General features: G+C 39.2%; 3 protein-coding genes and 1 long non-coding RNA gene across 4 annotated transcripts; 2 read left to right on the top strand and 2 right to left on the bottom strand.

The window, feature by feature from the left end:
• Positions 1 to 381: 381 nt before the first annotated feature.
• LOC112173875 (probable carboxylesterase 18) lies at positions 382 to 1,599 on the bottom strand. The gene has a single exon (XM_024311558.2). The coding sequence runs from the start codon at positions 1,501 to 1,503 to the stop codon at positions 493 to 495; it is 1,011 nt and encodes a 336-aa protein (XP_024167326.1). The 5' UTR covers positions 1,504 to 1,599; the 3' UTR covers positions 382 to 492.
• Positions 1,600 to 4,038: 2,439 nt separating this feature from the next.
• LOC112169678 lies at positions 4,039 to 7,250 on the bottom strand. The gene is made up of 4 exons (XR_002924828.2): positions 7,027 to 7,250; positions 5,546 to 5,626; positions 5,277 to 5,402; positions 4,039 to 4,491 (listed from the first exon to the last, which is right to left on the bottom strand). It is a non-coding gene; the product is annotated as an uncharacterized LOC112169678 (long non-coding RNA).
• A 14,093-nt stretch (positions 7,251 to 21,343) lies between these two features.
• Positions 21,344 to 21,979, top strand: LOC112170645. The gene has a single exon (XM_024307983.1). It carries the CDS (start codon positions 21,344 to 21,346, stop codon positions 21,977 to 21,979), a length of 636 nt encoding a protein of 211 aa, XP_024163751.1.
• A 1,358-nt stretch (positions 21,980 to 23,337) lies between these two features.
• Positions 23,338 to 25,672, top strand: LOC112169499 (plant intracellular Ras-group-related LRR protein 9). Its single transcript, XM_024306534.2, has 3 exons — positions 23,338 to 24,334; positions 24,468 to 24,634; positions 24,795 to 25,672. Exons 1-3 carry the CDS (start codon positions 23,579 to 23,581, stop codon positions 25,423 to 25,425), a joined length of 1,554 nt encoding a protein of 517 aa, XP_024162302.1. The 5' UTR covers positions 23,338 to 23,578; the 3' UTR covers positions 25,426 to 25,672.
• Positions 25,673 to 25,814: the final 142 nt, after the last annotated feature.

The following is a 25,814-nucleotide window of genomic DNA, read 5'->3' as shown; positions in this document are numbered from 1 at the left end:
CTCGTCCTTTCGTATACTTCCACTCACTTACTCTACCTTGAACCTTGAAGAATGAAAAGAACTCCGAGAATGAGGTAGGAAACGAAAAATGATAGAATAGGAGTGGGTGATACCGTGATAGTCATTCCAAAAAAAAAAAGGAGAGAGAGAGAAAAAAAAGAATTATCTAAATAAATAAATAATTTTAAGGGCAGATAAGTCATTTCTTCCTTTATTTTTCTCCATGTGTTTGCCACGTCAGTTTTTTAACAGAGACGTCACCGATTTTTGACGAAAGTATGTCGTTGGTAGTAATATAAGACTTCAGGTATCACATTGATAGCTTTGTGAGTCTGGGTATCAAACTGACCGGTGCACAAGAGTTAAGGGACTGTTGGTGCATTTTTCTCTTGTAAAAAAGGAAGTGCAACTTTCACTCTCCATATTTTATTACCATGCATATGTTCTGGCAAACAAATTGGTACAGAATTGGAAATCGAAAAACAACAAAGGTCATTGTCTTGTTTCAGCAACATTAACTGATTGCAATTGCACGAAATCCCTGACTTTGTTAATAAACACAGAAGAGTCATCCAACTCGGGATACGCATAGAAAGTATGAATGGCATTTGGAAACACCACCAGCTCCGCTTGTTTCCCGCGTTTCTTCAATCCCTCGTAGTACCTCTTCTGCCAATCCTGCAACGGATCAAATCCCCCAACAACCACAATCGTCGCCGGAAAATCCACACCCGAAATATCCACCGCGTTCGGCCCGAACACATTCACCACCGGATGGTCCCGATCCGACCCCTCCGGCAAAAACGCCTTCCACATCCAGTCCGTCCGCTCTATGTTCACCAGCGGCACACTCTTCAGTCTCGTCTCCGATTCCGTCCGCTCCTCTCCACCGAAAAACGGCTGAATCGCCAACATTCCGACCACCTGCAGCTCCCGAAACTCGTGCCCGCTCGCTCTGATCGCCACTTGGTGCGCTATGTTCCCGCCGGCGCTGTCCCCTGCCAGAAAGCATTGCCCGAGATTCGCGCCCTCGAACAAGCTGCTTTGACTGTCGTCGATGAACTTGAGGACGTCGAAACCGTCGTCGTACTGGCACGGATACCGATGCTCCGGCGCGAGGCGGTAGTTGACGGAGACGACGACGGCGGGGAGCTCCCGAGCGAGGCGTTGACAGAAGTCGTCGTAGGGTTTTGAAGCGGCGGACATGAAGACGAACCCGCCGCCGTGGAAGTAGACGATGATGGGGAGCTTGGTGGTAGCGGCGGTGGGAGTGTAGAGGCGGAACCAGAGGTTGCGGGAAGGGTCGGCGGCGACGACGACGTCGGAGCTCTTGATGTTTTTGTGAGGTTTTGTTAAGGGAGAGAGTTTGTAGTCGAACAAGTTAAAGAGGCAACGGTTGACGGTGAAGTTTGAGCGGCGAGAGGCGTCGACTGCAAAGGAAGCGGCGGAGACGAAGAGGCGGACGGTCCATGGCAGATCTGGTGTGCTTTGGATTTCGGCCATCTCCCTTGTTTTGCTTGCTGTTGCCTATGGACCAGGTAATATTTAAGAGTGAAGCAGCGAAGTCTGTGGATGGAGGGATAGGATATTGATATTCAAAATGTAGGCCCGCCCGCCCACCCACCACTAAACTTGGATGGATGACAAATTGAAGATAGCTGTGAGCGCGAGACGAGCTTGCACTGCGTCGGTCACATTCAAATAAATTGTGAAACGGTAGAGAGATAGTCCATCGCTTGGATTTAAATCATTTAATCCATCAACTTTAATTCATATTGATGGAAAGTGGTAGGTGCTGTGTGCCACTTTCCCTTGGCGCACACGACGCATTTCCTCCACAACTGATTGTGTCGCAACCAAACTTTTCATAGAGATCATAACTTGAGTTTGTAATTAACTCGAGGTTACTCCTTTGTCAAATTGCAGTACAAATTGTTATTCTTCTGCATGCAACAGCAAGCATTCATCACAGAATTTTGGCCAACATCCTAGTAAAAGAGTGTTGGTGTGATCAAATTTTATATCAGATTTGTCACAACAACTTATCTGAATCAAGAAACGGACCTTTTTCTTTTTATTATGCCAAAATGGTATTTTTGTTACTAGTTTTTCCAGTGAGATTGATCATCATAGTCTCCAAATCACAAAACGGATGATCTATTTACTGATTTATATTCAATATATTTAATCTTTCTAGATAATGGCAAAGGTCTCTCCCTCAGTGTCTCTACATTAAAGTAAAAATTCTATTTATTTCCTACAATCTTTTCTTACTATGTAGTTCCTAAAATTCATTTTTTCAAGACAATGAATGTAACATTTTCCTATTATGATTATGGGGTTAGGTGCTCTGCAACAACCTTGTTGATTACTAATAAGTGTAAGAAGTAATTTGGACAAACAAATTAATTACCTCAAGCATTGACAGTAATTGTGACTAAGCAGAATAAGTTACTAAGAGATCGATTTGTAATTTTGAACCTTGACTAAGTCTTGTGTTATCTGGATAGAATGCAGGATAAGGTAACTTGAAATGGCCTTAATATCAGGTCAGTTATAGGTAATGTGGTTATGGGATAGAGTTAGAGTAGGACTCAAACACTTTTGATGGGTTAGTGGATTGACATACTCTAAGCACTATATAAAGGGGGTCCCTGCAGTAGCTACAGTACGTGAGTTAAGCACTCTTCCCATTGAGAGTTCACATAAAGCATTCTGCAGAAGATCTTCTTTCTTACTAGCTCCAGTCTTCATCCTAGTTAGCTGCCTCAGTTCATCATAATGGATCCTCAAGGTTTGCTTCTATTACCTTAGGCTTAAGCTTGGATATTTTGAGTTACTTTTGTATTGGTCGTAATGGCTGTTGTGTTTAAATGTTTTGTGGCTTAACTTGATTGTAATATAAGGTTTTAACATGTGGTATCAGAGCCAAACCACAAAACTCTAAACCATTCAGATTACTTCAACCTTTTCCTTTTGAAAAATTGATTTAATACAAAAGCCAAAGCAAAAAGGACAAAAGGTCTGTTCCCCATGACCCGAATTTAAAAAAAAAAAAAAAAAAAAAAAAAAAAAAAAAAAGGAAGGCCCAAACCAAATATGTTTCTAAAGCCACAGAATGCGACGTTGTTTTTACAACGTCATTTTTTTTCTTCCCCAAACGTCTTCTTCAGACCTAGGTTTTAGGTTCTTCAAATAAACAGTTTCAATTAAGAAATTCGATGGGGATTTTGGCTGAATTTGTTTGTCTGAGCTTAAAATTGAATTGGAAAAGGCATTGTAGACATGAATTGCATCATGCTAACCTTTGTTTTGCAGCGCGGGAAAGCAATCTGGTATGTTTGTCTTTCAAAACTAAGATTACATATATATTCTTCTGCATAATCTATTGTAAGAACCCTAGAGCTCTCCTGGGGGGCATTTAAGATATTAGGTTGGTGCCCAGATGAAACTTACATTTATATTGTTTCACTACTACATAAAAACATTTAATGACGTTTGAAAAACGTCATAAAATGGTTTTCATGACATTTTTCAAACGTCATGCAGAACGTCGTCTCTACTGGTGCCGTCTTATGTGGCATGAATTGATGACAATCGGAAAACGTCATAGAAAGTATTTCTATGACATTTAGAAAACGCCATAGAAAAATTTTCCATGACGTTGGATAAACGCCATGAAAAGTATTTCCATGACGTTTCATAAATGTCATCAAAACTATTTCATGACGTTTATGAATAGCCATAAAAACTATTTCCATGATGGTTTTCAATTGTCATCTAAAGTGTCAAAGATGACATTTATAGAGTGCCATAAAAATAGCTTTAATGGCGGTTAGGAGTCGTCATGGAATAATTTCCATGACATTTTTTAGTTGCCATTGAAATGTTTTCATGACGTTTTGTGAATGGCATTCTATATTTTCATGACGTTTAGTGAATGCTATGCTCATATGTTCAATGACATTGACAAAGTGTCATAAAATAAATAAAATTTTGAAAAAAAAAATTATTCAATTTATTTAATATTTAATTAAAAAAATATTACATAAATCTGTCATCAAATATATCAAACATTGTTATTGAATTCAAAATACAAGATAGCTATATATATATAGCTAGCTAGCTGCTTATGCCTCGTCCAAAAAAGAGCTAGTTGCCTATACTTTGTCAATTGTCACAAAGAATAGGCTACTAAGTCAATTGTCACAAAGAATATACTTAATCATACTTAATCGGCCAAGTAACAATACTTCCAAGTGCATCTTCCATAGTCACAAATTCGGGCTGACTTCGATAGAATACAACATCAGGCATGACAACTTCCTCAATAGCAATTTTATAATAATCAGGTCCAAGTTTGTAGCCATGCACTTTTGATTCTGGGTGAATATCAGAAATGTGTCCTCTAGCCACTACTTCACTTGTACCCTCCCAGTTTAGCAACTTGCATATATCATTGATATAAAGTTGGGTGCTATCGTGTCCTGACTACAAAATCCAAAATGGGATATACACAATCCAAAGTTAACAACAGTTTCAAAACACGTTCCAAAATGGAGAAATATTACACAATCTCATAAACATGTTTCGGGGCTGGATACTATGAGATGAAAGTTTACACAATCTCATAATAGACCAAAGCAACATCACACAAAACCTCACCAAAGTAAAGCAAGAACAATCTCATAACAGCCAAAGCAATGTATCACATTTCAGCAAAGCAACAGAACACAAAACCTCACCAAAGAAAAACACAAATTCCAGTAAATATTTGATTGTCCAAATGTAAATGTACCTTAGAATTTCTAGTACCAGGTTCACCATGTCCATGTCCATTCTAATTTATATAAACAATGAGAACAGTATATATATGTGTAAATCAGATTCCAAGTAACAAAGTGGAATGCACCAAATTCTTACTTGTGAAGTACCAACAGGATCAGCATGCATATTTTCACCATCACCACCACCACAACCACGATGGCCATTTTGGCTCTTTCAAAACAATCACAAACAATTTCAGTTCGTATAATTACACCAAAGCAAGGGTTATGATCAGTTTAAATTTCATGATTAATCTCATCAAACACTGAATTCTATTGCTAACATAGAACTCAATCTTCACAGCCAAAGAAAGTAATTCAGACCAATATGGTTACGGAATTAGGAGAATCTGGAAAGTATCAAACTAATATGCATAACGCAGACTCAATCTGGACAGACAATACATAGATAATAAATACATCGTCCAATACAAAGTAATGAAAACTTACAGCTTTTTAAGACTTTCGCCGACAGAGGATAATGCAGATCTGCAGTACTTTATCAACCAATGAAGGAATCAAATAGGAAATAGAGCAAGAGGGGAGAGAATCCAGAGAGTTTGCGTTTTCTATATTCTGTGATTTCAAAAACATAATTAGAAGGGACTATAATAACAAGCCTAAGTTGAAGGCATAACATAGAACAAGCACATATAGGCATACAGCAACTGGTTAAGCATAAAATGTAACAAATACATTTAAAAAGAGATTTGGCTTACTTGAGCATTGATTTCTGTGATAGTGGTTGCACCTGAGTTATCGGAAGATGCCTTCTCGTACCTGTCTATAGTTTTCTTATGCTGCTATATGTCAAACAATATTCAAGACAATGTGTCAAAATCAATATTTCAGATATGAAACTTGAATGGTAAAGAAAATTACATTCACCAATCACTAACTCTGGGCCTTAATGCAAGTATTTTCATGTCCAAAAAAAAATAAATCACCAACTCTAAATCCAAATGAAATTGGAAGCATCGATTGGAACAACCCCCAACTAGAAATATCAGTGTGGGGATACTTGAGCATTGGAAGTAATCTTTATTATCATATGTTTTACATGAATATCTGAAGCTATCTAATAGACCAGATAGAAATAACTTCAAGTGTCTTAATCCTAGGAAATGATCAGAAGAGTAAACAGAAAGCGCACTACTCACTCAAGAAATACATGATATATCTCAATTGATAGTCATCTATCCTTTTGTGGAGGGCAATGGTATGCACTACTGGCCACCACAGCCACATGTATATGTGTCAATAAACTTACAAAAAGGCCAACAAATATTGATTTTTGACATTGAAAAATGGACATTAAGAATGAAGAAAGATATGGAACAATGAACTGGGTAACTGCAATTCCAGTACATGCAAAATGATGCAAGGAAGCTCTAGCATGTGGATATATAGAAGGGGGTCATCCCAATTGGTATGTATTATCTATTACTCTTTGCTGGTTCACTTTTACATTTGGAGAGCTTTTGTTAATACTTCAGACTTGAACTTGTCAATTGAATAAACTGTGATCACCATAAAGTCAACAAGAAACTAAACTAAAGGCAATGAAAAAAATGAAGAAAATTAGAAGGGTAAGTATGCATACCAGGGGAAATAGAAACAGTAGAAACCATCTAAATGTATTTGCATTTTCAAATCTAGGCTTTACTGGCTATATTTCTACTGAAACCTCACCGGGAAAAACAAATTGCATATACTAAATGGTATACAAAAGTACTACTTCCTTTAGCTGACATGAACCAGTAACTAGTATAATCATTTCTATCTATTATGGTATACAAAAGACCTACCTTAACTACAAAATTTAAAAACAAAAACAATTATGAAATAAAAGAAAAGATGGATAGTTTCTTTCGATCTGGTCTCCAGGTATGAACTTCACTCCAGAAAGCATATTCATAATAATCGACTCGGTACAATAAAAAGATCCACAGACCAACCAAAATCATCGGTATTTGCTAAAAGTGTACTAGTATTCTCATGAGTAAGATGAGAATCAATCTTACTAATAATCGGTCCGTATCAATCATACTAAAGTGTGCTTCTTGAGTTTTTGAATCAAATAAATCCAAGTAATTCAAAGACTATAACAATCAGTAAGAAACATATAGAATATCGGTCCAATAGAAAACCCAATTGATACAGCTAATCCAATTCCCAATCTGAAAATTAGGGTTCTTACCTGACCACGGTGAGAGAGACAATGAAGGTGATGGAGAGAACAGAGACGGACGATGGTGAGAACGAAGAAAGCGATAGAGAGAGCCCTTCACACAGTGTGGAGGAGATTCAGACCAAAGTAGAGACCAGAGAGAACAGAGTTCTGTTTCTTCTCTTTTTTAGTGAACCAGAACATAGATCGAGTTCTTTTCGAGATGAATTTTTCTTTTGTTGGTTTATCCGGCTAAGTGTCTTTCTTAGAATGGAAAGGCATAAAAAAATTAATAATAAAATAAAAAGGGCTATACATCAGATACATGAAATGGGTTAAGGCGCGAGGTGAAAATTTCGGCGCGGGATTTTTAAATTTTGGGCCAAATTGTTTTATGACCTTTATTAAACGCCATGATCCATTTCAGAAGTAATGGCACTTAACAAACGTCATATAAAATGCTTTCACGACATATCCCAAACGCCATGGCCCATTTCAGTCATGACATTTTTCAAACGTCATGAAAACATTTTTAATGACGTTTTCCAAATGCCATAGCCCTATGTCATTTATGGCATTTACTAAACGTCATGAGAACATTTTTCATGACGTTTTCCAAATGCCATAGCCCTATGTCATTCATGGCATTTACTAAATGTCATGAAAAGTATTTTCATGACGTTTTACAAACGCCATAGTCCATTGTCATTCATGGCATTTATCAAACGTCATAGAAATATTTTCCATGACTATTGAAAAACGTCATAAGGACAATGACAGTTAGAAAACGTCATCAAATAGTAAGACATACAATGACATTTGAAAAATGCCATAAAATTAAGACGAAATTTTGATCCATGACGTTTTCTAATGAAAATGTCATTAAAAGGGTATTTAATGACATTTTCGAGCAAATGTCATCTAAACATTGTCATTAAAAGTCATATTTGTAGTAGTGTTTGATGATTATTCACTGATTGATGTGTGCAATTGAATTGTTGTCTTTTTGGTGAAATTTTCTTACAATATGAGATGTGTAATTGTACCATGTTCTTATAAAGATTGTGCTAATGATTTTGTGGAATTTCTGGCATGAAATTGTTATAACTATTCTCCCAAGTTGATAATTATTACGTGTTCAGACTTTAGTCACAAAATAAGATTGAAAAATTTTCTAGCAGATAATCACTGTGGAATGAGAATGTCAGGAACATCAATCTAAGAGTTTTTCAAAATCGTCTTAATGTTTTGAGATATATATATTGCATACAGCAACATATTTTGAGATATTAACATGATTATCAAGTTTGAAAAACTGAAACTTGCTTTTGCTACTTAAAACTAAGTTTGTATCTTCAACAGAAGCTTTTAAACATTCATGGCTTTAACTTAGCAAAAAGGGCACTTAACATTGCAGCATGGGTCATATAAGGCTTAATTAGTTTATTTCTTCTTACTGTACATGTATTGAATGGACTAATTTTTAACATGATCTCTACTGCAATGGTTATGTGAAAAGGAAAAATGGAATAACATGTGCTTTGCCAAACAGGTAGACTTGTTATTGGAAATGTATGCAAATTTATTGAAATGTATTCTATGTTCTTTTCTTGGTTGGAAGACATAGTTCTTTGAATGTTTTATGAAATTCATATTTAAATTGAATACATTTCATACATAAAACTTAAAACATAAAACTTAGTGTGTTTTTGTTTCATCATTTCAGCGATGAACATGACAGCTCCCATTAGCATCCACACCATAATTCCCCTCAGTGGTAGCAACTATAAGAAATGGAGGGAGGACATAGATCTCTACTTCATTAATCAAAGTGTAGACTGGGTTTTGACTGTGGCTGCACCACCTGCACTCACTGATGAAAGCTCAGACCAGGACAAGGCTTACTACAAAGATTGGAGTAGAGCAAACAGAATCTGTAGGTTGACCATCTTAAAAACCATGTCTGACACCATCAAGGGTGGCATCCCTGATAAAGAGTTAGCTGGTGAGCTCTTGCAGGCTGTTGCAGAGAGATTTACGGTTAGTGAAAAAGCTGAGACCAGCATGCTGCTGGGAAAACTAATGACTATGAAGTATAACATGAACACCAACATCAGAGAGTATATCATGCAGATGATAAATATCTCAAACCAGTTAGCTGCCTTGAACATGGGTCTGGATGAACAAGTTATCATCACCCTTGCACTTAAATCTCTGCCAAACCAGTTTGATAACCTGCAAACTACCTACAACACCCAAAAGGACAAGTGGTCCTTGAATGAGCTGATTGCAGTCTTGGTTCAAGAAGATGAGAGAATTAGAAAGAATAAGGAGTACACTGCAACTGTGAATCTGATTGCAAAACCTCAGTGGAAATTTGGAAAGGGAAAAGGGAAAGTCTCTGCCTCTACTGCAAATACCTTTGCTGCTAGCTCCTCTAAGAACCCTAAGAAGGTAGTAAACATGAAAAAGAAGAGCTTTAAGTGCTTCTTCTGCAAAAAAGAAGGCCACATGAAGAGAAACTGTGAGGCATACAAAAACTGGGCAGTAAAGAAAGGTAATGACTCAACCTTTTTTATTGAGGTTAATTTAGTTAATGTTCAGCCTCATACTTGGACTTTAGACACTGCCTCACCTGTGCATATTTCAAACTCTATGCAGGGGTTCATAAGGAGCAGATTGCCAAAGAAAAATGAAGTGACGATTAGTGTGGGAAATGGGATGAAGGTAGCTGTGAAGGCTATTGGAGATGTTAGATTGGATTTAGGCTTTGGACAATTTTTCATTCTAGAGAATGTCTATTATGTTCCCTCTATGAAGAGGAGTTTAGTTTCTGTTGCTTTGTTGGCTAGAAAACATTTCAGCTTTTTTGTTGATTTCAATGGAATAAAGATATCCCATGGTTCCCGAGTTATTGGATCTGGTTCTTTTGTGAATGATTATTGGCTTTTGAACTGCTCTTATCCTAAAGAAGTAATGATGATTGAAAGCATAGAAAACTTAAGAGGTAAAAAGAGGAAGTTCAATGATAAATCAGCCTTTTTGTGGCACAGGAGGCTAGGCCATGCATCAAAAGATAGGCTGAAACAACTAGTTAAGCAGAATGTGTTACCTGAGTTAGATTTCACAGATCTCACAGAGTGTATTGAATGCATTAAAGGGAAATTTGTTAACCACAAGAAGAAAACAGCAGTAAGAAGCACTGGCTTGCTAGAGTTGATACACACTGATATTTGTGGTCCCTTCAATATAGAAACAGTGTGTAAGAATAGATATTTCATCACTTTTATTGACGATTTTTCTAGGTTTTGCTATGTCTATCTCATATCAGACAAGTCACAAGCCTTAGAAAAATTTAAGATTTTTAAAGCAGAAGCTGAAAAAGAGTTGAATGTGGAGATTAAAGTGGTGAGGTCAGATAGGGGAGGAGAGTACTTTGGGAGATATACCGAAAGTGGACAACACAAGGGACCTTTTGCATTGTTTTTAGAAGAAAATGGGATTAAGGCACAATACACAACTCCTGGAACACCTGAGCAGAATGGTGTTGCTGAGAGGAGGAATAGGACACTTTTAAACATGATCAGAAGCATGATGTGCGCTTCTGGCCTGCCTATTTTTCTATGGGGTGAAGCACTTAAGACTGCAAACTACTTGACAAATAGAATCCCAAGCAAGGCAGTGGATTTGATTCCTTTTGAAGCTTGGAAAAACAGAAAACCTAGTGTTGGCCACACACATGTATGGGGCTGCAAGGCTGAAGCAAGGCCCTATAATCCAAAAGAGAGCAAGCTCGATTCCAAAACAGTTTCAGGTTTCTTTATAGGGTATCCAGAACACTCAAGAGGCTACAAATTTTATTGTCCTTCACATTCCACTCGAATCATTGAGACTAACAAGGCTGTTTTTCTCAATGAGATTGAGTATTCTCATAGTTTTGAGGAATTAGAACTTGTTCTACAAGAGGAACCGGAAGTCACATTAACTGAAACTGAAATTTCAGCTCACCTAGAACCACTTCAAATGCCTGAAATACAAACAACTGCAGCAACAACAGCTCCCATTGTTCAAAATCACCATTTTGAGCATGAACAGAACATTGAACCAGTAGTGCAGCAAGAATTACAAGCTGAACCAGAAACTCAAGTTCAGAATGAGGCACAAGTTATTGCTGAACCACAACCTTTAAGAAGGTCACAAAGAGAAAGAAAATCAGCTCTTGCAACACTTGCAACTGATTTTCAGATTTATCTTCAAGAGGCTGATTATGATATTGGGGAAGTCACAGATCCTACCTCTTTTAGACAAGCTATAGAAAGTGAACAGAGTGAACAATGGAAGAAAGCAATGGTTGCTGAGATAGAGTCAATGGAAGCTAACCAAGTTTGGACACTAGTTGAGCCCTTCGAAGCACACAAACCCATTGGCTGCAAATGGGTGTTCAAAACCAAACTTTGTGCAGATGGAAGCATCGAAAGGTATAAGGCCAGGTTAGTAGCCAAAGGCTTCACACAGCGAGAAGGGGTGGACTTTAATGAAACATTCTCACCAGTGTCAACAAAGGACTCTTTTAGGGTGATCATGGCACTAGTAGCTCATTTCGACATGGAGCTACATCAAATGGATGTCAAGACTGCTTTTCTAAATGGTGAGTTGCAAGAAGAAATTTATATGAAACAACCAGAAGGTTTCATTGAGGCTGGAAAGGAGCATATGGTTTGCAAGCTGAACAGATCCATCTATGGGTTGAAACAAGCTTCAAGGCAGTGGTACTTGAAATTTGATTCTGTGATTAGTAGTTTTGGCTTTATAGAGAATCAAGTAGATGAATGTGTTTATATGAAATCAGAAGGTAAAAACTTTACTTTTCTGGTTTTATATGTTGATGATATACTTTTGGCTAGCACGGATATGAACATGCTGAAGAAGACTAAGTCTTTCTTGTCTAAAAAGTTCGACATGAAGGATTTAGGTGAGGCATCCTTTGTACTAGGGATTAAAGTACAGAGAGATAGAGCTAGAAAAGTTTTGGGGTTGTGCCAAGAGAATTACATTAACAAGGTGCTGAAACGTTTTGACATGTCAAACTGTTCTGGAGGATCAGTACCTATGTCTAAAGGTGACAAGCTGAACAAGGATCAATGTCCTAAAACTGAAAGTGAGAAAGAAAGCATGAAGAACAAGCCTTACGCTCAGTTGGTTGGTAGTTTGATGTATGCACAAGTGTGCACAAGACCTGACTTGGCATATGTAGTTGGCATCTTGTCGAGGTTTCAGTCAAATCCAGGCTGTGAGCACTGGATTGGGGGGAAGAAAGTGCTTAGATACCTTCAAAAGACCAAAGGTCATATGCTAGTCTATAGAAGAGTTAAGGAATTGGAGGTGATTGGCTATACAGACTCTGATTTTGCTAGTAACTATCCACATTCAGGAAAGTCTACTTCAGGTTATGTGTTTATGCTTGCTGGAGGAGCTATAGCGTGGAGAAGTGTTAAACAAACACTTACAGCAACTTCAACTATGCAAGCTGAGTTCATAGCAATATATGAGGGTGTATGTGAAGGCTTATGGTTGAAAAATTTTCTGGTGCAAACAAACACAGTGGACAGCATTGTTTCAAGGCCATTGAAAATTTACTGTGACAATTCAGCAGCTGTTTATTTTACCAGAAATAATAAGAGGTCAACTAACTCCAAGCATATTGATCTTAAATATTACAGTGTTAGGGAGAGAGTTAAGCATGGAGAGATTGAAGTGTTGAAGATTAACACTTTATCTCAACTAGCTGACCCCTTCACCAAGGCTTTGACAGTTGCAGCTTTCACTCAACATATCACTGAATTGGGAATTTTACCTGCTTTGGATTTTTGATTCTAGTGGGAGCAATCGCAGGATTAGTGGGAGTAATATTGCCATGTTTTTTGGATTGTATGTTTATCTTTTCAGTTGTTTTCATTGTATTCTTGAACTGAAAATTGTTACTGAGATTTTCTTTTCTCAGTTTTGAAGTTAATAAAGCTGATATTTTTATCCATCATTGCTGCAGCATATTGTTTTTGTTTTGAGCTCATGTTTTAAGTTATTCCTCCGTGAACAATCTGTGTTTGATAATTTTTTGGTTGATTGTTTTGAATTCAGAAGGAATAGTTCAGTCTAGAACTGAATGAACACATACGGAAGCTTTCGTATTGGAAGCTGTGTTGAGGCTCAGCATACAGAGCCATAAGGAGGACCAATTGTACATGCAAAATGTGAGTCCAGTTCGTATGTACTTACAGTTCGCATTACCAGAAGTGATATATAGTTTGATATCTACATTGTTAGTGATGCTAAATGAGCTGCATTTTATAATGCAGTTTTCTTTCACATTCTGCATTGTGGTTGTTGAACTTGAGTACCACTGGTTTACAAGTTATAAAATTGCATTGAAGTCTCATGTGCACTAAGGATAGTGACTACATCTGATCTAACATGATTTCTTGTCAAGTAATTAATAGTTGTCCAAGTGGGAGAATGTAAGAAGTAATTTGGACAAACAAATTAATTACCTCAAGCATTGACAGTAATTGTGACTAAGCAGAATAAGTTACTAAGAGATCGATTTGTAATTTTGAACCTTGACTAAGTCTTGTGTTATCTGGATAGAATGCAGGATAAGGTAACTTGAAATGGCCTTAATATCAGGTCAGTTATAGGTAATGTGGTTATGGGATAGAGTTAGAGTAGGACTCAAACACTTTTGATGGGTTAGTGGATTGACATACTCTAAGCACTATATAAAGGGGGTCCCTGCAGTAGCTACAGTACGTGAGTTAAGCACTCTTCCCATTGAGAGTTCACATAAAGCATTCTGCAGAAGATCTTCTTTCTTACTAGCTCCAGTCTTCATCCTAGTTAGCTGCCTCAGTTCATCATAATGGATCCTCAAGGTTTGCTTCTATTACCTTAGGCTTAAGCTTGGATATTTTGAGTTACTTTTGTATTGGTCGTAATGGCTGTTGTGTTTAAATGTTTTGTGGCTTAACTTGATTGTAATATAAGGTTTTAACAATAAGTAGGTCGGTTCCAAATTCCCCATATTCTTCCAACCAGACTCCATGTGCGCACATGCCTCGATCATCAATTCAACCCATGAACCCAATATTATAGTTAGCAAAATCATTCCAAAACCTCCACTTCTTCTTCTTCTTCTACTTCTACTTCTTCTTCTTCTTCTTCTTCTTTTTTGAGATCAATCTCAGATTCAATTCTCCGGCCAGTAACTATGATTTTGTCTGCAACGAAATCAGCAACGACGACATTCCTGCTGTCCATATCGTTGGCATCTCTCCTAGTACTATTTTACAGCGAGTACCATATCACAATGTCATGCTTGTTACTCATCGGAGCGTCCCTGGTTTTCGCATTGGTCGTGATCGCGGCCCGTGCCAGCATGATCGCCTGGATCACGGTGTTGGTGATGCTCACCTTCGCCGGAAATCGACGTCGGGTTTTGGTTCGACGGGGAAGCCTCATCACCTCCGATGTCGCAGTCCACTTGTTCAGGGTCGTCATCAAAGAGAGAGGGCTTCTCGCCGTCGCTTGTGCCGCACTTCTCAGTCTCACCGCCGTGCTCGGCTTAACGCTCTGAATATGCCATTGATTTTGTGCGATCGTTCGAGACAAAATGTTTCTGAATTTGAAATGCGTCCTAGAATGTAAAACCGGCATTCGATTCAGAATGTTGTCTTGTATAGTGTAGGTACTTCGAGTTGTTCTGCTACCAGCACATAACATACAACTATATATGCAAACTTGAATAGAAATCTGTACTGTTTTGTGGAATTACGCATCTCCTATGCTATCGATCGGATATTGCAACTCTTTTGGTTCCAGTTATTTCCTTCAGAAATTGACAATATATTCAGTGTACTAGTCGACATAAAATTAGGTGATTTTCGGCTCGAATGCTCAATATATATACAAAGTTAATTATACATGTAAGGATTGAATCTCAATATACTTGAAGTTTGTTTGGGCATACCCCAAAAGATTCTCAATGAGATGGTTGGTTTACCCTATACTCTGCAAGACTATTGGATACCACATTGTGGGCACCAGTACTTGCTCGGGTCAAAGTCGGTAGGTATTCGCATGCCCATATCTAAATTATTACAGAGAAAAGCATCAGACATCAGAATTTGGTTAGCAAAATGTTAATTTTCTTTACCAACCCATGAACTACACATATAACTAGCACAGGGAGAAAGATCATAGGCTACCTCCCACGCTTTAGAGTATCCGCCGGAGCTTTTAGTCAAGGCTCGACAAAGGGCATCCATATTGCAATACAGAAAAGCAAGGGCACTTCCTCCCCAATTATATTTAGCAATACTGCTGATCTTCTTCAAACTCGGGAGATAATACAAGTAAACCCTATTACCTATATCGCGAAAAATTGTTGACCCAAGAAACACGAGGATGAATACTCGTGTTAAAATTTCCTCTTATTTAGCCGTAGAACATTCATAGTTTTGATATAGGTAGTGTATCCATGGATACGTGACTCTTTTCTTTCCCAAGTTTGCCAGTGGATCCCCAACCAATGTTTTCATCTTGTTGGGCTTATTGTAAATTTTCATGTCATATTTTAGTCGTCTGCCGTTGACTAATCCAGTAATTGTACTGAAATCTTTAGGAGTTAGGATTAATTCTTCAATATTATCTAAACGAAAAATGTGGGTCGTGTCCCACCATTTCTCAGATAGAGCTGCAAGCAAGTATTTGTTACTTGCATTTCGATAACTTGTACAAATGGTTGAAATCCTGTTTCTCTAATTCTGTTCTTCACTCATTGGGGTAACTGTTCATACCATTCAACACATAGCCGTGCATTTCCATATTGTCTCGCGATCCAAGATTTACTCTGTTTGATAGATTGCAGAATGTAAAATGAGTACTAGAATTGTATATCATTAAACCAATAGTTCTAAAAAAAAATATATCAAAAAGGAAAAAAAAAAAGAATTTCAAACTAGGATCCCATATATTAATTTACTCCTACACTATATATTATATATATATATATATGTGTGTGTTAATTTTCAATGACCAAATAATTATAGATTTGGTTGATTTTTTGTAGACGCAGATTTGTATAAAAATCTAAATTATTAATGATTAAAATTGTTGAATTAGGTCGTATATTACTGAAAAATAGTAAAAATCATTAAATTTTAAGAGGAGGTCATTTATAAAACAGAAAGGTTAAGATGTGAATATGTAATCAAACGATTTCTATTTTAGTGACTTTTTGTACCTTAGAAGATAAATGATTCAAATATTATGCATCATATATGTAGATGAGTTTGGATGAACCAATGATAGGTTAAAAGTAGAAAATAAGTAATAAAGTAAAATACTGCAGTACTATGAAATTAGTAAACATAAGTGAAGCTTTTCTGAAGTAAATCTTTGAAAACATGCCGCTTACAAACACACTGATTGGTAAAAGAAATATACTCACAGAAACTAGGTAGTCTTCAACATATCCATGCTTGCATAGGAATCATCGATCTGCACCTCAATTTCTCTGTGCATGCAATTGAGCAATAAATTGAAAGAGCTAGCTAAGCGATCGATGACTAGTTCATTGATAGCAGCTAGTCCAGAATAATCGTCTATGTGCTAATGGATCAACGGGAGGCTGCAGGGCAGCTTCTCCACGAAGCCAGAGCTATTTTTATATAAATATGGAGGGATATCAGAAGCCGCTAATTCATTAAGGCCCAGTTTGACCCCGAGGTCTAAGCTGCTTAAGCTAGAGCTACTTATTCAATAATTTAAGCTGGATGAGGTGTTTGGTAAAACAAGAGATTATGGATTATAATTTAATCTCCCACTTCCCAATGTTATAATCCACAAGTTGCAAAAGTGATGCTTCTAATTAACAGATTTTAGAAGTTGAGATCATTTACCTATATTGCCCTCATCTCATCTATATTCCAGCTCCGAACTCAGTTTCCCAACACTGCCGAAACTAGTTTGAAGATGGACTGAGGATTCGATACCTACAACCCAGCAAGTTCGTGACTTCCAACTCCAATCGTGGTCAGCTTTCTTCCACAGATGCAACGAAGCCAGGACTAAGCCGAGAAGAGCCGGAAAAGTCGCCGGCATCAAGGAACCGCGACGGAGCAGTCTGAACTTCTCACCGTCGATTGTTCTTCGTCGTCTGGTGCATGGACGATCAAAGGCCACAAGCGTGACGGGTACGAGGAGATGAAGAGGATGGTGCCCGTGCGCCGTTGTGGGGTGGCCGGAGGTGAAAGTTTCGGTCAGGCTTCTCTTCCGGTAGGTGGCCTTCTGACTCCAAGCTCCCTCTCGCCTCGCTCGACAACCTGGTCTGTTTCCTTTCCTTTTAAAGCCAAATCAACGGACCAGATTGGATGGTGGAGGAAGTTGACGGCTCAGATCGCGCCACTTGATTTCTATTTCCTTAAATAAATTTTCAAAACCCCAGAACATCGGAAAGTCACGATAAATGGTCCGAGTATCCGAAAAATTCTCTGAAAATTTCCCAGAACTTCAGAAAGTCACGATAAATGAATGAGTAGAGTATAACTTATAAAGATAATAAATGTTATTATTTCTAAAAATATATATAAGTAACATCATTTTAACATCATGTCCTTTTTGGTCATTTTCGAAACTCACAGCACTTTTACACTAAAGTTTACCAAACACTTAAACACTGCTTTTGTACTCACAGCACTTTTAAAAGCACAGTTTACCAAACACCCCGCTACTTAATTTCACAGCTGATTATTCTCACAGCACAGCTAAAGCCGATTTTAAATTAATCACCTCGGGGCCAAACTCGCCCTAAGTTGATTTGGGTACCAATATTAATTAATAATTAATGTAGCGCATGCGATGAGTTTGATCCAGCGACTGGGCATTGGAAACCTGCATTATAAATTTATAACGAGAAATTCTTAGGTGGGGGTTTCCCTACCACGTAGCTTTAGGGCCCTCCAATAAAAAATCAGAAATTTTTTCTACTTTTCTAAAACTGCCTCTGCTTTTTAAATATACAATACCAAAAGACCCTCTGCTGGGCAGTGATTGGTCTGCCGGACCATGTGGCGGTGCGGGTGTCCCACGCAAGTCTCTCATTTATAACAATTAACACACCTCAGTACTCAACAGTCATATACTTAGAAACAAGAGCCTATTTCTAATTACATGCATGTAATGCTAGGTACCCAACTACCCAAATAAATATATAAATACAATCTCACAACAAATTCTTTTTCATAATTTAATACATTGTTAAATATTTATAGAAATTCATTGCATATTTGCATGATAGAAATTCAACTAAGTCATCGTTTGGTTCACGAAATTGGAGTTTGACAAATGAAACCTAATTTTTCTTTTTTTGTGTTTGTGATTCATTCCCTTTTGTAACACTTTTTTGAAGATAGAGAAAATATGAGGAAACATGTTTAATTCCATACCTCCTAGGGATTTATTTTCTTTATTCTTTTCCTTGCATTTATTACTCACATCTCATTATTTCATTAATTCCGAACTTTGTTATTAGTTTCTCGATAACTTTCCTTATATTACCGAACACCGGAAATGAAAATAGAAAATTACATGTAAGTGTCATTTTAAAACTTTAATTAGCCATAAGGCCACCTAATTTTTTGTACATATAAAGCCACTTCTATCTTCAAATTATTTTGTCTATGACAATTATGCCCTTCCACAATTTCTGACATCTCAATTTTTAATATCTCTCTCTGGTTTAAAAAAAATATCTCTCACTCTCTCTCTCTCTCTCACTCTCTCTCTCTCTCTCTCTCTCTCTCTCTCTCTCTCTCTCTCTCTCTCTCTCTCTCTCTCTCTCTCTCTCTCTCTCTCTCTCTCTCTCTCTCTCTCTATCAAGATGCTGTTGCAGACCTTACGAGAACGTCGACGACGACCTGGAGGCATGGCGCTACTATCCCTCACAAACCAAATCGATGTCGTTGCAGCCTCACGAGCTCGCCGGTGACGACTTAGAGGCAAGGCGCAACCGAAACGATGTCGTTGCATACCTCACAATCGCCGGTGATGACTTGAACACATGACGCGATCTACACGACTCCGGCTCTTCGACGAGGCCCTCCACCACCAATATCGCCTCCTCCTCTGCCTCACCTGCATCCGGTGACAACGACAAGACCCTCGACTTCTTCATCCCTAATCGAAAATCCCAACCGGAAAGTCTCTCCGGCTCTTTGAGATGGCCTATAGGTCAGACGGTGACTACGACTACCTCTTCAAGTTCGTCTTCCTCGGTGATTCCGACGTCGGCAAATCCAACCTCTTGTCCAGGTTCATTTCGCAACGAGTTCAACCTCGAGTCTATATCCACCATCGGTGTCGAGTTCGCCACTCGGAGCATCCATGTCAATGATAAGATCGTCAAGGCCCAGATTTGGGACACCACCGGCCAAGAAAGGTGATAAGCCTTTGAATTCCATTCATATTGTCATTGGATTTGGTTTAGTTAGTTTATCTGGATTTAATGAATTGAATCGAGATCTATGACGTCCAAGTCTCAGCCTCATTGTATAATCTTGAACTATTGAGCTTTATGTATTTTGGAAATGAAGGATTCTAATGTCTATAACTATGAAAAGTTTAATCCAATGATGGATTCTAAGGTCCTCTATCAGTGTTTTTGATTATTTTGTTGTGAAGGAGATGGAGTCAAATGGCCACCATTATGATTTTGTCTTTGATTTTTGGTGTCATTCCAATTGCAGAGCTTTTGTTTTGTATAGACTTTTTTCTTCTTCTTTTTGTCAGTGTTTTGTACAGCTTTTAATTGCTTCTTCTAATTGGGGAGGGGACATATGAAGCCTTGGTATTGCTTGTGTTGTGATGTATTTTGATTGATGAATAATGAACCATTTCTTGTATGTTATTTGTAATTTGTTGCAGTTAGTAACTCTCTATAATTGTTATAGCGGCTTTTCAACATAATGATAGTATCTTTTCAACATGATGTCAGTAGCCTCTATTTTCATTTTCATTATTTCAAGTTAGCATCTCCGTGTAATTGTTCTAGTGGCTTTTCAATATAATGATAGTAGCTTTATGTGTCTATGTTAGTATCTTTTCAAGCTAATGTCAATAGCTTTTGCTTTCAAATTAGTAGCTCTTTGTAACTATTATAGTGGTTTTCATCATAGCGATTGTAGCTTTCTGTACCTATGTTAGTATCTTATCAAGCAGATGTCAGTAGCTTTTCTATTTTCATTTTGATTGATTTTAAGTTTTTTTTATGTCAATAGTTTATCAAATTGGAAAATTAGGATTTTGTATGAAATTCAGTTTTCTTTATGTTGTGATTTCGTATCTCTAGCATTTCTTGTTTGAGATTTCTGTTACACTATCAACATGGATAATCAATTGGTTTTGTTGCAATTAGTATATATATCCGTAGCTTTTTATTACCAGTCTAGTACTTTTTTACATGTGTTATATTAGCTTTCTGTTTCTATGTGAATAGCTTTTCATTACTGATTTAGTAGTTTTTTCCGTGTTATAGTAGCTTTCTGTTTCTATGTCCGTAGCTTTTAGATTTCCGGTGAGGTCACAAAAGCTACGCTGGTGACAGTAGCTTTTGTGACATCGTTGGAAATCTCACCAGCGTAGCTTTTGTTTGTGACAGTAGCTTTTGTTGCTAGTGATATTAGTTTTGTGACCGCACCGGAAATCTCACCAGCGTAGCTTTTGTTGCTGGTGATAGTAACTTTTATTGCTAGTGATAGTAGCTTTTGTGACCTCGCCGGAGGTTGCCGGAAATCTCATTAGTGTAGTTTTTGTTGCTGGCCACAGTAGATTTTGATGTTAGTGACAGTAGCTTTTGTGGTCGCCGAAAGTTGGTCGGAGTCCCGCCGAAGGTCGGCCGGAGACCCGCCGGAGTTGGTCGGAGACCTCGCCGGAGAAGAGAGAGAGAGAGAGAATGGTTGTTGACTTTTTACTCTAGTGGCATTTATGTAAATATGTTGGTTTTTATATCCAAAATATAACACCATTTTTAATCTAGTGGCCTCATGAGGGAAAAAATTAGTTTGTGGCCTTATGACTAAAAAAACATTCAAATGTGCACTTATATGTAATTAACTCAAATGAAAATTCAAAGTAAATTTAATTTCTCATATCATGAGAAAGACAAATGAATTAGTTTCCTATAGGCTTTTTTGGATCACAAAGAAGAACGCTACACTCTCTCTATCTCTCTAGGGTTAGGGTTTTCACGTTCTGTTCAAGTTTCAACTGCCTCATCATGAGTTCCGTTGATGCCATGGCTGCCCGACTAGCCTCCTCTCTTGCACTGGCAGAGGGGAAGAAGAAGGTAGATCTCCGTCCATCGCAAGGCAAGGGCTTGCGACAATCTGAAGTTTTTATGGTTGGAAAACTCCTCACTGCTAGGGAGTTCAAGGTCCGTTCCTTCCTAGGTATGTTTCGATCTACCTGGAGGGTCAATGGGACGCTACAAGTTGAAGAACCTGAAGGAGGTAGGGTTTTGTTCACTTTTTCAGATCCTACAAACCAAGCTAGGGTTTGGAGGGGCGCACCATGGGGTTTTAACCGTGCTCATGTGGCTTTGGCTGAGTATGATGGGGTTATGCTAATTGAGAAGGTGTCATTGGTGAAATCCTCCTATTGGATCACGCTGCAGGGTATTCCACCTGCGTTTAGATCTGAAAGGGTGATAACGATGATCAGATATACGTTGGGAGATTTTCAGGAGATTGATAAGCAGGGGAAGAAGGTTGGCAAGTACCGGATTAGGGTTGATATTCCTCTGATCAAGCCATTGTCCTTTCAACGTTGGTATTGGGTGGAGGACACGGTGGAGTTTCTATGCAAATTCAGGTATGATAAGTTGTTTGGGAGGTGTGGAGTGTGTGGGTTGATCACCCATGTTGGACTGTAGTGCTCGGGGCCGCCGTTGAACGAAGAAGATGATGCTGCAGAGCGCATGGTATTAGGGCCGCCGCCGGTGGCGCAGGGTAATGCCATGCAGGTCGGGATAGGCGGCTTGACTACGGGATTGGGTTCTGAAGGTTGCAGCCATGAAGCTGCGTTCAATCCTAGGGCTTCTTTCAATGGGCACAGTTTGATCTTCAAGACTCAACTCCCTAGGATGATCCCGGAGCAACTCCTGTGCAATCCTACATATTTGGTGCAAAAACCACGTCGTAAGGTAAGCATTAGAGAGATAGATAAATCTTCTGGTATGGTGGAATCATTAACAGGCAAGTGTCGTTCTAGGGTTGAGGCTGAAATCACCATATCTCCAAAGAAACTCAAATTGAGTTTGGCAGTTGGTAAAAAAAATCTAGAGCCTGCTGATATGGGGATGGTCTCACTGCCACAGAATGTTCAAGGCATGGTGAAGACGAAGAGAGGGAGGCCAGTGGGAAGCAAAAATAAAATCCCATCTGGTACTGCGGCAAAGATGAAGGACTTGAAGGTAGATGGTGTTGGGAAGCGGCAGTCTGCTAAAAAGAGTCTGTTGTCTAACCTGAATGGTGCAGATGCTACTGCAAGCTCTAATCCGAAAGGAAAGGAGCTAGTTGTGGCATAGATCTTCCTTGCCTAGGGTTTCAAGCCTATGTAGGTTGGGAGAGCTTCTATAAGTTTTCTGAGACGTTTCTAGTTACTTGCTTGTACCACAATAGCGTGATTGGCGGGTAGGGACTAGTTGAATGATTTCCTTTCCTTAGAAGACGAGGTAATCCTTTCTTGTATAGGCTTGCATCAAGCGAGAGCTTTTAGAACTTTAATTGTTTGCATTTTCTTAGATAGGTTGTACCGGTTGTTACTTACCGGGGTTCTTATTTGAGGGTTTGTAGACTCTGGCCTTTTCATGGCTATTGATTCTAATGATATTAATTTCTATTAAAAAAAATAGAACTAGTTTCATTTTAGCAAACCAAACGAGCTCTAAATTAAATTTATTTGAAGACTTAAAGCTGATAACTAGATATTTTTAGAGGCAAATGAATTCATTCTAATTTCCTCCTTTTTATTCTTAAAAAAAAAAAAAAAAAAAAATCCTCGTTTTCTTTGTCATTGGATTTAAATCCAAAATTGAGCCCAAATGGGAAAATTTTGGGAACGTAATGAAATCATAGTTCTAAAAATAATAGGAAAAATTGGCGAGGCTGAAAGTGGGGCCAACAGGCCAAATTCATTAGGCAGGCCGGTAGTTTTGGTAGCACCGGAACCGGATCCGACGTGGCAAGAAGGTAAGGACCAACGGATTTCGTTTGTTTCTGAAGGACTGTACGTAACTCTCTCTCGCGCTCTCCGGAAGCAAGGAGAATGGAGACTGGAGAGTGAGAACGACCCCGTCAAGTTCCATCTCATATCCATTCCCTACTGAAATCCACGCCCTTCCTATATTATTAGTATACTCTGTCCAAACCAATCCTCTCCTCCTTCCCCTCTTCTTCTTCTCATTCCTTCCCTTGTTCAATTAATTCTCAACCAGTTTCCCAAGATCCGATTCAACCTACAGCTACCAATAATGGATCCGAACCCGTCCAACTTCCCCATCCTCTCCTACGTCATGGACCGCCTTTCCACCGTAGGATCCAAGTCCCCCGTCGACGACATCTCCGACCTCGAGTCCATTCAAATCGACGATGGCCAGCCCCAGTTGATCAAACCCCACCAATCATCCTCATCCTCTGCCCTCCTCCACCAGATGCCCCACCTCTCCGACCCCAAAGTCATCGCCGCCATGACCCGCGCCGTCTCCGACGTCGCCCAGACCCGCTCCGTCCTCCACGCCCTCGGCGACCGTCCCGACCACGAGGCCGTCGACGCCGCCAAGGCCAAGCTCGCCCACATCGAGTCCGCTCTCTCCAAGAAGCTCGAGGACCTCGTCCTCTCCCCCCGCCCCTCCGACGTCGACCGCTTCCAGTGGCGGGCCCACCTCGCCGAGCGCGAGCAGGAGTGCCGCGACGCCGCCGAGAAGGAGAAGCGCGACTGCAAGGCCATTCTCCAGCTCGACGAGCTCCACGCCTCCTACGAGAAGCTTCTCAAGGACGCCGAGGACAGGCTCACCAAGATTTATCGCTCCGCCGAGGACGGAATCGTCGAGGAGCCGCCGCCGGTCACCGACCAAGTTCATGAGGAGGTCGTCGGCATTCTGCAGCAGGCTTCCGGCACTGCGCTCGACCGGATCAACCTCTCCGGCCGCCGCCTCCGGTGCTTGCCGGAGGCATTTGGCAGGATCACCGGATTGCTACACCTTGATGTTTCCAACAATGAGCTCCAGGTTAGAAAATTCTTTTCTTGCAAAGAAATAGAAATTGTTACTTAGTCTATCGTGGTTGATTGATTTAGTGTGATTATGATTAAGAAAGAGGGGATTGTATATAGATTATGAATCAAGAAGCATTTTTCAACAGGTTATTCCTGATACAATATCTGGATTGGAGAAGCTACAAGAGCTTAACTTGTCTTCCAATCTGTTGGAGACACTGCCCGACACCATTGGCCTGCTGCAAAATTTGAAGGTTCTGAATGTCTCCGGCAACAAGCTGGCTGCTCTTCCTGACTCTATCTGTCATTGCAGGTAAAATTTCTCGGTTCTGAAGCATCTATGTTTAGTATTTATTTTCTGAATCATTACTATAGCCTATAGGATTGAGTTATGAGTGAGAAACATCTGATATACTTAAAATGAAATGTGATGGAATAAGGAAAGGATAAATTGAAGTTTTGTAAAACTTTAGGTCATTGGTGGAGTTGGATGTGAGTTTCAACAACCTCACATACTTGCCAACCAACATTGGTTATGAGTTGGTCAATCTTCAGAAGCTTTCCATGCAATTAAACAAAATCCGTTCCCTTCCCACCTCTGTTTGTGAGCTGAGGTCTCTGCGCTCCTTGGATGCTCACTTCAATGAGCTTCGGGGCCTTCCACTGGCTTTTGGCCGATTGGCCAATCTCCAAAGTCTGAACCTTGCCAGCAACTTTACTGACCTTACTGAGCTGCCCGATACTTTTGGTGATCTAACCAACCTCAAGGAACTTGATCTCAGTAACAATCAGATTCATGCTCTGCCAGATACATTTGGCCGCCTTGACAATTTGACCAAACTTAACTTGGACGGAAACCCTCTTGTGCTTCCACCCCCTGACGTAGTTCAACAAGGTGTTGACGCAGTCAAGCTCTTTATGGCCAAGAGGTGGTTGGAGATACTGGTGGAAGAAGAAAGGAAAAGCATGCTTCAAGTACAAGAAGAAGCAGAAACTGGATGGTTGACACGCAGCACTTCCTGGTTGACACGCAGCCTTTCAGGTGTTTCTGGATATCTGTCTCCAAGATCTCCAAGAGACCCTATTCTTGATCAGCAGCTATAATTTCATGGAATGGCTTTCTGCTGCACATAATTGTGCCAAACATTCTTTTTTTTCCTTGCTTCTTTTTGTTTACTTGTTTTGTTTCCTTTCCAGCTTGAAAAAGGTTAACACCTTGACAAATTTTGCTCCTTCGGTTGAATAGTTGGGAAGTTGAATGTTCACTTTACTCTCTGTAAAAAGCTTGTTCATTAAATTTTGATAGTTTGTTGACACATTTGTTGAATCTGAGGCCTCCAATTGTTGCTTAGTTTTGATGCAATCCCTTATTGAGCTCTTACAAACTGCTGCAATGACAGCCATATATAAATTTTCTGTCTTTTGTCAAGTATCTTTTGTCAACCTGCAAAGCTGTTCAAATATATAACTTGCTTCCTTGGCATAGCTATGAT

Source organism: Rosa chinensis, chromosome 6 (assembly GCF_002994745.2).
Source record: "Rosa chinensis cultivar Old Blush chromosome 6, RchiOBHm-V2, whole genome shotgun sequence".
NCBI lineage: Eukaryota > Viridiplantae > Streptophyta > Magnoliopsida > Rosales > Rosaceae > Rosa > Rosa chinensis.
The sequence above is the reverse complement of the archived record's forward strand: the minus strand, read 5'-3'. Positions and strand labels throughout refer to the sequence as shown.

Bases quoted from the DNA above. Each gene is read 5' to 3' on its own strand.
- LOC112173875 (XM_024311558.2), bottom strand. From the start codon at position 1,503: ATGGCCGAAATCCAAAGCACACCAGATCTGCCATGGACCGTCCGCCTC.
- LOC112170645 (XM_024307983.1), top strand. From the start codon at position 21,344: ATGGCTGCCCGACTAGCCTCCTCTCTTGCACTGGCAGAGGGGAAGAAG.
- LOC112169499 (XM_024306534.2), top strand. From the start codon at position 23,579: ATGGATCCGAACCCGTCCAACTTCCCCATCCTCTCCTACGTCATGGAC. The intron at 24,335-24,467 runs GTTAGAAAATTC...ATTTTTCAACAG, and splicing joins TTTCCAACAATGAGCTCCAG to GTTATTCCTGATACAATATC. The intron at 24,635-24,794 runs GTAAAATTTCTC...GTAAAACTTTAG, and splicing joins GACTCTATCTGTCATTGCAG to GTCATTGGTGGAGTTGGATG.